Here is a 13,007-nt window from a genome sequence, read left to right as displayed (position 1 = left end):
TGAATAGAACTGGATTTAGTAACACATTGCACCCCAAAGCCAGTCAAAGTTGTAATGCATTCCTCCAATAACAGATCCATATTTCATTAATAACAATGTGAATAATATACATCAATTGCGTTATAAATTGAAGACTTTCCCTTTGGAGGGTATTAAAAATAAAAAAAATGTCTCTAAATCATTACACAAATAAACTTCCAGACATCATAAAACAAGAGCTATCTAGTCCAACAAATGGTTTTTCAAAAAATGGTTTTCACCCAAAAAATAAATGAAAAACTAAAAGCATTTCCAAATGCATAGCATAACATGTGCCTCACTGTAACTACAGTTACTGAGACCTATTTCTTTGACCTCAAATCATTATCTTGTGTAACGCTCACAGTGAAAGAGTGACACTCGCAACAGCTGCTTCTTCATATACATAAATACTTGTGTGAGATTGTGTTTGAGAACTGACAATGTTTTTCATCTCAAGGCAGATTACAGAGGCAGAAAATGGTTTTCTGTTATTGCTTGTATTGCTACTTAAGACTAGTCAAAGCAGGAGCAGATTCTAAGGCATTAGCACATGGTAGGACCACAAAATGGAGACATTAAATCTGCCAGTGCAGCACCATAGGCCGTGTAATAACCACCCACTATGTCCCTCAGTGTTGTCTGTTCGGGTATTCTGTGCTCAGATTGTTGATTACCTTATAAAATGCATACTGTACTTTGTCATCTGAAATAGTACAATACTGGAACTTACTTAGCACTTGAAGGGTTTTAAAGGGGTTAACTGTGAAAATGGGGACGCACAATTAAGAGAAGCTACTGTCATAAAAGTTGTCATGGATACCGAAGACTAATATTATTCCTGGTGCACAGAGAATAGCTTTGCCGTGTTTTCATGTTTAAGATCCCATTTTAAATCTGTCTCGGCACATATAATGTAGATACTGTGTCCTAATTGTGACCAATGTTGGCACTTCTCTTTGAGAGATTTTGTCAGTAGCTGTCTTTAACATTTAATGACCGTTGTCAGAAAAAATCCATAATTTAACATCCCGTTTTCAGCTTTAGCAAGAGTATCTGCACTACTGTATCTGTGTAATGCTGCAAACTGCTGCCTAGAGGGAGGCCAGATATCGGACACAAATGTTTAGCTAAGACTAGTTGTTATCAGAATGGCAAACACTGTTTTTCGTCTGTATTTTTCTTTTGCTTCGAGCTTGTACAGTGGTTGACATTTGTAAGTCCCTGCTGCGGCAGGTATAACAGGAACTGTAAGTTCAAGGAGGAAGCTTGTGTGCTAGCGGGTGAAAACTGCCATTCCAATCATGTAAACAAACTGGAAAGCTAACGGACAAAATAGGATGCACAAAAGCGTAGAAGAATGTAGCTTATAATCAGGAATTATATTTAGAATTGAACATGACTGTGCAATGCAATAACAATGAAGAAAGTCCCTAAAATTGAGTTTTCCGATATTTATAACATTGACAGAATGATTAACTTTAGTGCTCAGACCAAATCTAACACAGAGACTAGCACCGGTATCAAATTATCATCACTAACTTCTTAAAGGCAAATATCAATCTCCTCCCACTGACCAAATGAAATGAAGGACTTAAAACACCAGCTATCCATAGCACATAATCCTGTGTAACTGGGCTGTCATTTACATAAATAGTTGATATATAAAAGTTGTATCTCCCTATCTGGTTCAGTCATGATGAGTAAGACATAAAATCTTCCAGGCTTCTTAGAGTGCTGGTAGCAGGGGCTCCATTAGCAGGTGATTCTGTCTCCGATACACGGATGTTATGACAGATGTTTCAATTTTTCTGTCCATGGCAACCCCTGTTTCCTTGAGATTGACGGTGGCCAGTAAGCAGGATTACTGTTGCTGCCACATAGCATTCCGAACCTTGTGTATTTTTTAAACCTTTTGGAAAATGTATAACTTACCTGTGTGGAAAGGTGCTGCAAAACTACCCCTTGGTTTGCATGAATTGCATGAAAAAACACATTGGTGACATAAATGCAAAATCCAGTATAAGCAAATGTATTAGAAACAAATCACTCAAATGGAATACTGTTTACGAATAATGTTCCCCTAACAATGTTTACCATCTTCTGTTCATATATTCTATCTCTAGGGTGTCTAGGCTGTATTCTGAAGAGTACAGTATGGATTCCACTAATGCACAGTAAGTTAGAACGTGCATGTATGCTTGCTTTTAAAACAGGGGAAGCTGCACATTTACTATATCTTTTTCTTTCTGGGTTTAATATAGTTAGGGTTACTATACGGCTCATGTACACTAGGCCCGTTTGGGACAGTTCAGGCTTTTCAACTCCCACCCCAATGCATTCTGGAAAGTGTAGTCCTGTTGTGAGTGTTACCTGAAACCGGTAACACGTACCAGAATGCATTGAGTTGAAAGGCCGGAATTGTCCTAGTGTACATGACATGGTAAGCACAACACGTTTTATCTGCTTTGATGAAAAGTCTAGACATGTTGTATCATGTAATCCGGTTTCAAAGCCATTCTCTTACCTCTAGTTTGCAGTAGCAATATTATAACTGGTCCTCTTTTTCAAGCAAGAGATCAAAAGTTACCGCTGCTTCCTGGTGCCTTATCACCTGGTACTGTAGTTCAAACTCACTCCAGTGATCTAGCTGGAATGATGTCATGTGACCTACACCACAAGTACCAGGATGCTGCAGTTTGTATTTAATATTTGCATACCATAAATTAACCTTAAAAAAAAAAAAGTGATGAACGTAAAAGATTGTCAGCACAACAAAGAGGGGGCCAAGTAATAATGTTAATACAGCCATTAAATGGACTTTGAAGTGTTTGTTAGCTCTCATTTATCCTGTTGTAAATGTGTTCAAGCTTTGTGGAATAGCTGATGTATTAATATCCTGACTATTTCAAATTGAAATACATGTTTGCTTCTACCGTTTTAAGGCTTACTATTGACAGCTAACTGCTCAGGGCTTTATATGCTGCCGATCATGTGACAGACCACAATCTGTATCTTAACAAAGCAAAGATCCTCTGCCGGTAAGCTGTTGGAGGAAATCAATGCTATACAAAGTCAATGCAAATGTAAGCACTAATTGATATAGTTTAATTCCTTGATTTAATATCGAGGTAGATTTCGAATAAGGTTCTCTTGTGAAGGGTATGACAATTGTTTTGAACAGCTATGCTCTCACTACTTGTCCTCCTTTTAAAGTACCTGGCAAAATAATTCCAGAAATCTCACCTGTCGCGCTCTTCCATTCACTGCAGTGATCTCAAATGTGCAGTTTTGAAAGAAACACATGTTATAGCAAATGCATATTTTTGTTGTCAAAAAACAAATCTGTTGCTATACTACAGGGATTTTACACGGTACCCCTTCTGTTGAGAGGTTTCAGCTAAAGTGCCCTTTTCAGTGAGCGATAAAAGGCAGAATAATCTGATCAACACTTTTTTTCCCCTGTTTATTTAATATATAATTTTTCACAACAGTCTGGGACTGACAAACTGCTGGTTTAAGACAGAATACCAAACCGTAGGCTTCATTTTTAAAACTTCATTACATGTCTTTAGATGCACAGAATTAAGACAATATTTAGGAATCTCTTTGGAAACACACGTATCGCTTTCTATTTGTCGTTAAATAATACAAAAGAGTCTGCACTGTAAATGTTCATCACGTTACCATTTACTTCCAACCTCGGCATAATTATGTGCCATTTAAAATGTTTACTGTATCAAAAACATTAACCTCAAGATTAAGCTATAGTAACTAACAATGATGAACGTTTTTTTATTAAAGCCACCATAAACAGTATCCAAAGGGACCGTATAACTTTCTAACTTTCTGTCACTTTGTGATTACTATTTATGTTTACCGGAGCATTTATACTTCTTAAAAATACAGAAACACTTCTCATATCACTGATATGAGAAGTTAAAAACAGCAAAGATCATGAGCAGACCAGAACGCTCTCCATCACCGATACATCAGAGTGGAAATTCACACCATCGAAATCGCACATGCGTACAGGTGGAAAAATGTGGACTTGATAGAGTCTGTGTTTCGTTTTTTGTTTTTTTCATCTGCGGTTCACTTTGAGCTGCTAAACAAAGATTCAATAACTATCTGGTTATGCAAAGCAGATGATGCTGGAGCCCCTTCATTATAATATCTCGGTTTTACATCTCATCCGAAGGACGGAGCACAAGGAGGTTAAGTGACTTGTTCAGGGTCACACACAATGAGTCAGTGAACTCTGTTTATGCACTTGAATCATTAATAACTGAATAATTGAATCTGCAGTAGACCACACTTTGTTGCAGCTTCCTGTTCTGTTAGGGTAACGTCAAGGGCATGAAACACTTTTGCTTTTCCTGCAGATTGACTTCTATTGTATAACTGTTGGGTAAACGTTTTTGGGAAATATTGAAAAGGAAGCACGTATTCAAGTGCCCTCAATCTGTATTAACCCATTAAGTACCAAATATATTTTTCTTTGAAAAAATCTGAACACAAGCTATATTTATGTTATTTTGATACATTACATTCAGACTTAACTTCAAGTAAGTTATCTTAAAAATATAGTTAGAGAACATTAAAATAACAGGTAGATGCCAGTTAAAACACCCTCCACAAAAATTACAAAGTAGTCTGCCCTCAAATTATCTAATTCTAAGTCTTTTATTTTAAGGTTTTATTTTAAGGTTAAACTATAAGAAACTAAATGTACTAAGACAGGTGCTGGTCTTTAGTGAATTTTTCTAAATCATGTGTACAGTAACAACTAAATCTGGCGGAAATTGATTTTCCTTTCTCTGATGTCTTGCATGTTACATTTGGAACAACAAACGGTGTACACACATCTTGTAGTTTGGCAGTCAGATTGATTATTCAGGAACTATTTGAATCCTGTAATTTGACTTTCAATTGCAGTTTTAGTTGTACATGCATTGCCTGTTGCTTGACCCTGCTTGCTGTGTCCTTCTGAAGATCCCAGCGCATGCAGTTTCTGGTTTTCCTTGACACTCATCGCTGTCGTGAACATTTATGAAAAAGGCCGGAGTAGGAGGGTGTAAGTTAATGCTTTCCTGCTTTGGGTAGACAATTGATTACGAGCAAGATTGATCATGTTTGCATCAAAGGTAAGTTTGTGGTGATCGCAAAGAAATGTACAGGCTGACAGGGACCAGTAATGGATGCAAAATGAGTCGAAGCTTTGTGAAAAGGGCCCATTTGTTGCTCCAATCTTGAGTTATCATTTTCTCTAAATCTGCCTTTATTTGGTTTTGATCTTGTCTGGAAAATCCTAAGTGCCGGGACTAACGGCTTTTCTCACTGTGTTCAAATCAAGTGTCATTGTGACGTTTGGACTCAGTGGGGCTAGCAGATTTGTAAAGTCACGTTATCACTTGATTTCAATGGAATGAGGAAGGCTGTTCAGTTCTGGCCCTCCAGACAAGCTCAAGAGGCAGAATTGGAGAAATACTGTAACTCAATGTGGGAGGACCATGGTCTCCTGATTGATATGTAGGTGTGCCCTCTTCTGTCTACAAAGTTATGTTGGTTTCCAGTTTAATTTCCTGTGTTGCAGGTACTAGGACCCTGTCTTACCTATACACTCACAGTACAAACAGCATATACTGTTGGAAACATTGTGAGGTCAGGTGGGGTTCTTTCACGTGTAACACAGAAAGGTGACTTAGAGCGCTGCACTGCAAGGAAAGATTTAAGTACAGCATCTAAATGTTAGCCAAAAACTGAGTCTACCAGTCAAAACCATGCGTACAGTAAAACAGCAGATGGAGCATGGTTTTCCATGGTTACAAGAGTTCTAATTATAGGGAACTTTCTTTCAGGCCATTTTTTGAGGGCTATTAGTTGACGTGAATTACAGAGCCTCCATCTCTGAATTACTGGTGCATGGTGACCAGCTTTAATTGAGTGACATTTTGTGCCCTCTGAAAAAGAAATATAATTGCACCTCATTGTGATAATGACAGCAATCCATGATGAAAGCTTAGATAAGAGTTTTAAGGGGATAAGTGGACATAACAACATAATCACAGCCTTAACGTGAGGCCACGTGGGAGCGGGTTTAATGTGTTAAAGAGGGATATTTATTATTGATAAGAGCTCATTTTCTCCAATTAGCCCCATAAGATTGTATCCAAACTCCTGTCGTTCTTGGCAGTTAGCAATGGGTTTTGAGCATGCTGAAAGGCTATACTTTAGCTGACCAAGGTAAGGATTGAAATTGGACCACCGTGGACTGCTGTAAGTCGATCATTAAGAAAATGTCACAGACAACAGAATCCTAGTTTTTAAACCTGACACAACGAAATGTGATATATCTTGTAGAAGAGAAAGCACACTTGTAGTTATGTACTGTGTGTAAGAATAGAAACGCCTGCATATCACTGTCAATAGGGTGTAGTTGAACCACCATAGGCTGCCAAGGCAACAGTGATTCATTGCCGAGTCTGCAAGATTTTTCAAATATTCTGGATGGATACGTGATCTTTTTTTCAATTTTTTGTGACCGGGTGTGGTGAGTGCTGTCCTCTGGGGCTTATTCAATGGGGAAAAACCAGTGGTTCACAACCCTTTCTCAATTTCTAACAGACCACCACTAGGTTTGCTAAAGTTGTTTATCTATGAACTTTAAGTACTGGTACTTTAAATAGTGGTGCTAATGACTGGTCATAAAACCTGGGCTATTAGGCATAAAGCTTGTTTGTGCCATGTTATGTACATTTAAAACACACAGTGGTAAGTTGTAGAAGTTCTAAGAAGTGCTTCCATTATTTGAGAAGCTTTTAGATGAAGATGGTTTGATACAGTATGTGTTAAGGTGCTTTCTGTTGCAGTTGCCTACAATACAGTTGATATTTGTAATACAGGCTACACACGTAAAAGCCAGAGCCATCTACAGTAGTGTTCTGTCACTTTGGACCATATTTCCTTTGGTCTTACCTGCATTACCTTGTTGTGCACTATAGTGTGCTGGTGCTTACTGATGGAGGATATTATGGACACCTGTCCAATTGAAATGTGCTTGAGAGACCACCTCTACTAAAATTAGACCTGAACCTGGCGACAGTGAAATCAGCTGAGCCCCAGTTCCTCTCGGCCCCAGACTGGACTAATCATTGAACTGGAGGGGCTGGTATTGTCTGCAGTCTGAGGCCATTACTCCTCCCCTCAGCCAAGCACCTGCTTTCTGCTCTGATGGTTCACATCGAACTCACCTGTGACAGCTTGCAAGCCTCCTGTCGTTGAGGATTCATTTCATTATCCAGACCTCCACCAGTTTCTGCAGAGCAGCTCTGCTGTTTAATATTGCGGTCTTCATCATTAAGAGTTTAAACATACGGTTTTATTGAGCATTACTCGTACAACCCAGAAACTTGCCTTTAGTCAGTTCTGAAAAGACCTATCAATGGGACAGACAGACACAGACCAATGGGACAGAGAGAACCTTGCCGTGATTTTGCCTCAATCTTCACTATTCTTTTATCATACACTGCTAGCCTCTATAGACGGTTTGAATTGCATTTGGCTAGAATCCGTATTGCATGAACTCCCTGGTCAAAAGCATGGCTTATGTAGGTTAGACTATTAGACAGCTCTGATTTAGTACATTGTAATGTAGTGGCGGTACCATTTCCCCGTCATAGGCACTTTATATTGAAAGCGGGCGATTGTGATACTCCATCACACACTGCACAAGTTCATGAAGCGGGGTAATTGATTGCCGACTCGCCTTCTCCGGCAGCACTGTCTGTAAAATTGGATTTGATATGCAGCAATAGTCTCTTCATCTGCTATGTTTGTTTTTGTTAGAAGATATATGCAGTTTTTGAAAAATTAAATACAAAAAAACATGCTGGCAGTTTGTATGTGGGGGGCAAGAGAGGGTTTAGGGAGAAAGGGATAAGAGTTTTGGTTTTCTTCCATTTCTTTTCAGCAGATGGCAGTTCAGTACAAGCCAAACGGAGCACTGAGGAGAGCCAGGGCTGGGTCGGGGAGGGGTGGGCAGGTCGAGGGGTGAGGGGGCAAAGGGAGTTGATGCAGGAGGTGAAGGACGAGAAAAGGGTGGAGGTAGCAGAGTCGATAGAGGGGAGGTGCGAGAGAGCGGAGGAGAGGGAACAGAGATGAGGTTAGAGGAGTTTTGTAATGGCAGGGAGAAGCCAGAGGACAGGAATGAGAGGAGAGGATTATAGTTAGAGTTAGTCATGGTATGGAGCAGTAGATGAAAGGAAGTAGAATGGCTATGGGAGAGGGTGGTGCCGAGAGGGAGGCGAAAACAGACAGGTACAGGGAGAGTGAGAGCATTAATTAATAAAAAGAAAAGAAAGAAATGTATGCAAACCTGGTTTGGAGTTGGAGCCTTCAGTCCAGTGTTTGGATAGAATGTTGCAGCCAGCCCATGTAGGCCTGCCCTAGTTTGGACTACCATCCCTTTGGTGAGCTGGCACACTAGATTGGCGTTAGTGCTTATATAATGCCCCGGAAGTCGAGAGCTGTTTGCTGCAGACAACTGCTTGCAAGTTAGCCAAAATCGAGTCAGCCGCGTCCTGTTGCAAGATGCCAAGTTGTTGATTTAACACAACTTGCTCACAGACTGGCAATAACTCACTTTATTATTATTATTATTTATTTCTTAGCAGACACCCTTATCCAGGGCGACTTACAATTGTTACAAGATATCACATTATTTTTACATACAATTACCCATTTATACAGTTGGGTTTTTACTGGAGCAATCTAGGTAAAGTACCTTGCTCAAGGGTACAACAGCAGTGTCCCCTACCGGGGATTGAACCCACAACCCTCCGCTTAAGAATCCAGAGCCCTAACCACTACTCCACACTGCTGCCCACAATTTACAATTAAGACAAACCAGTTGAAGCAAAATAAATAACTGAAAGTACCAAAGGATGTCATTTATAGAAATATTTTAAGTAAAAGTTTAAAGACGCTTCCCTTCATCACAATGCAACCATATGATTGGGTTTTTGAAGTTATAGAAGAAATGGATAAAAAAAGGCCTGGGTTGGGTTGCCACAGCGACCTCTACTGGTTAGTTCTAGAAGTACAGAATGTGGATACAGTGAGACAGGAATATGACATTTTTGTTGATGGTGGTCACATGAAAGCTGCTAAGGGAACTGTCTTGGGGTTGAATAAGAAGCAGCTAATTTTAAGAATCTGGCAGCGATCCCTGTGTGCCATGTGGTGCTGTCTTTTATGGCCTTCCTCTGGCTCAAACAGACATACGCTGAATTGTTTCTTGCCAGTGGGCATCGTACATGAGGATAGTGTATAGGAGAGAATTTTCTATGAGCTTGTTTAACATAGGACATTAATATACATTACTCATTTAGTTTGGGATCTTTACAGAGGATCGTTATTGATTCATGCTTATATTAAAGTATGTTACATTTGCCATACTGAATGCTGAGTATTTCTCCACACCCCTTATATGCATGGTGAAGTCAGATATTGATTTAAGGTGGTGTTGCTAGATAATGGTTTAAGGTAGTATGTGTGTGTTTGTCTTATTTGTGTGGCTGGGTTTAAGTTAATGCATTTGTTCCAGGAAAACTAGAGTAATTCTAGCTTTATGTAACCGTAAGCATGTACTGCACAAAAAGGAAATATGACTACATAATTCAAACCATGCTCTCAGTACACCGCTCTCCAATTAAACCTTATCACTGCAAAACAACCATTAGTTTGCCTTGCCGGTGGTCCTTCACTTTCCAATGATTGCTATTTATCCTGAGAGCGGTGCTTAATTTGTAAATAGGGAGGTCCCGGAACACATAGAGAGCGCGAGAGTGGGTGAGTTCCCGGGGGCTCTGAGGTACCGGAATGCATGAGAAAAAAAGTGACAAACACAATGTAGCAGCGTAGCAGTAAACAGCCAAGTAGCCTACTATCTATGGTGCTGAAATGGACAGCGCTCTCCAAGGTGCTGATTAATTCAAAGCATTTAGATGTCACTGCAGAACACCCGTCATACGCATAGCCTATAGTATGCACACATAGGCCTACTCAAGTAGGGTGGGGCTTACACAAGTCTGAATTTCTCATAGCCTAATTTTTAAGACATCAACTTTTTCTTGAACTGAGCCTCCATCCAAACTGCACCTGCTCCGGGCACTTCGTCAGTGGATGCACTGTCCTCCCCGACCCCGTCCCCCTCCCCCGCTGAGTCTGACTCACTAGTAGGCCTACTAGCTAGTGGAGGATGTGCCGGTGGTGATACTGAACTGGCGGGATTAGCAGCGCAGACAGCGCTGCTAGCTAAGGCATCGCCATCAGGAGCAGTTTGCCCCTCACTCCTCTCCTCTGGCACTGACAGTTCTCTGCTCATTTCGGGTTCGATTCACCATCTTTCTCTGGATGTTTGGACTTGAAAAACATCATCAAACTCGATTGTCTTTTAGGCCTATCCATTTTTGATTTGGCATTCCTTTCCCACGACAGTTTCAAATTCAGTAGCGACAACTAGCCTGGGCTACGTGACGTGATTACGTAGGGACCTCTCACTAGCTGACCACCACTGTTTCAAGATCAGTTACTTACCTCGCCGGCCCGCCCCATAACCTCTATGTACAAATAAGAGAGCAGGTCTGGAATCGGTGTGGCAGGATAGGATGCACTTTTACGTGATGGTTTTTCTGGGGGGCAGGAGAAATAACGAGGAGGCAGAGGCAACTTTAACTCTGATCACTTTTATTAGAATGTTTACAGTGCAAACAGTGGAAGAAATAATAAATCATGCCGCGAGAGGTACCGGATCTGGACAAATTAGGTGCCGGAACAAAAAAAGTCAAATCTGAGAGGTGCCGGATCCTGTTCCGGCAGAATCCGGCTCAAATTAAGCACTCCCTGAGATGATGCAGAGTGAGTGATTGCAGGTGTCTGTGACACAGGGATGCTTAGTTTTTGTTCATTTCTAATTTGCGTTTGTAATTCTATCAGTTTCTGCGACACATGGCCTAACACTTGAATCCTCATCCCCCTTTTTTCTGATCAGTTTATACATTTTAACTTTCCTTTTTTCTGCCCAATTTGATCTCGACTTGGTGTGAGCAGGATTCAAACCATGCTCGCAGTACACTTCAGGTATCTATAATCTTGTTAGGGTAGCCCTAAAACAACTCACCACTCTCCAATTAAACCTTCACAGTTCTTTTTTAAACTAAGAAAATGATGTATTGTTGACATTTATCATTCCTGCTGTTAAATAACAGGACCGTATTCTCACTTCACATATAGAAAGTGATTGTAAACAAGCACACAGACATATCAATGCTTACAATTAACAGAAACCTGCAGTACATGTTCATACAGTATTTATGTGTATTTATTTAAAACAATTTACTGTAGTAAACCCAGTGAAATCAGTCATTTTCAGTAATATTTGCTTTACTGTTGATTCAAATTCACTTTCTCCTGAATTGTTACAATACTGTGGAATCTCAGTACAGGAAATGCTGACTCCTCAAGCATACGACAAGGGGATATAATTCCACAGCTTAGATATTTATATACGATGCAGCCAGTACGGATATGAACAGCATCTTAATGTGTCACTTTTACTTTGATAAACCTCAGGCTTTGCAAAACTCAGAAGCCAGCTGGTAATTTATTCCAACTGTTTGGAGATTGATAAATAAATGCCTTTTTCTATCTTAAACTTCTAGCTTCCACCCAGCAAGTAATTACTATTTTTATTGAAGTTTTGTAATCTTAGTCAAACTTCAGGTAATCACGTACTCTGGGGAATCTGAACCCATGCTGTCAGATCAGGTGACCATACAGCATTTACAAGACCATTAAAATGTGATTGTGCTCTTTGTTTACAGGACAGTTCCCACAATCAGAGCTCTGTAGATCTGTGTATTCTCATTGCTGTGTTTCTTATGGTTAAAGACTATTATGCCTAGATAATGGATCATTGTTCCAACCCTACATATTGTCAGTCTCTCTGGCAGTGCCATTCTCTAGAACTTGAAATATCAGCTCCTCTACCCTTCTCTGAAAATCCAGGTGCTGTACCCCTTTGAAAAGCTTTCCCTCAAATGTACAGGCGCATCTGGGTCCATGGGACTTTTCATCTGCATGGAAACCTTCTATAGAGATCTCGTCACATCCATCATTGTAAACCTGCCTTGATGCCAGTATTGGTCTAGGTGTTCTACTAATCATTTACAGACAGAGCACTGAATTAGTGGAGGTGAAGAGTAAGAGCTGGTTAAAAGGACTGTAACTGACTGCATTTGCACCAGCAAGTTGGTGTAACTTGAATGGAAATGAAATCCGCTTTCATCCGCAATGTGTGATCTGTGTAAAAAGCCCTAATCTCACAGTATTAAAGGGTACAAATTGTGCTGTTCAAGCTAGCACCTCTAGACTATCAAAAATACAGGGCTTGTAAAAAGTGCCTTAGGGTATATTATTATTATTGTTGTTATTAATTGGTTATTTAGCAGACGCTTTTATCCAAAGCAACTACAGAGATTAGGGGGTGAACTATGCACCACAACTGTTGCTGCAAAGTCACTTAAAGTAGGACCTCGGTTTTATGTCTCATCCGAAGGGGGCTGTGTCAAGCTGAGGTAGAGTGCTGAACAAGCCTTAAGGAGCACTATGACCCAATGTAAAAATTGACCACTACACATTTGAAACCTTTTATAGTGATTGGAAGTGTAGAACCATTTAAAGGTTCTGTGGTCCCATTTGACATTTACGTTTCGGAAACTGCTTGGCTAATACTGGCAACAGAGAGCTAGAAAGAGCAAAGGATTTCACTGTTCATAATCAGGGACCTCCAGGTGCTGTTATGTGGGTGGTGTAGCAGCACAAAGCAGTGATAGCTTTGAAAAGGTTACAACTCCCACTGGCTGCCTATAATTACAGGGTGCTCTGCTGCTTTCTCATATTAATTCACCGGGATCATCAAATGATAC

The 13,007-nt window shown here is 40.2% G+C and overlaps 1 protein-coding gene across 5 annotated transcripts in view; it reads left to right on the top strand.

Annotated features, from left to right (window-relative positions):
* Positions 1-13,007, top strand: part of LOC117396751 (potassium channel subfamily T member 1) — a 136,814-nt gene that overhangs the window by 59,423 nt on the left and 64,384 nt on the right. The window contains exon 2 of one of the 5 annotated variants that reach the window (XM_034908963.2): positions 2,145-2,195. The exons of the other annotated variants lie outside the window; for them this stretch is intronic. Within the exon in view, the coding sequence (XP_034764854.1) occupies positions 2,145-2,195 (51 nt within the window). The remainder of the gene's footprint in view (positions 1-2,144; positions 2,196-13,007) is intronic. 5 annotated transcript variants of the gene reach the window in all.

Source organism: Acipenser ruthenus, chromosome 15 (assembly GCF_902713425.1).
Source record: "Acipenser ruthenus chromosome 15, fAciRut3.2 maternal haplotype, whole genome shotgun sequence".
NCBI lineage: Eukaryota > Metazoa > Chordata > Actinopteri > Acipenseriformes > Acipenseridae > Acipenser > Acipenser ruthenus.
This window is presented reverse-complemented; position numbering and strand designations above follow the sequence as displayed.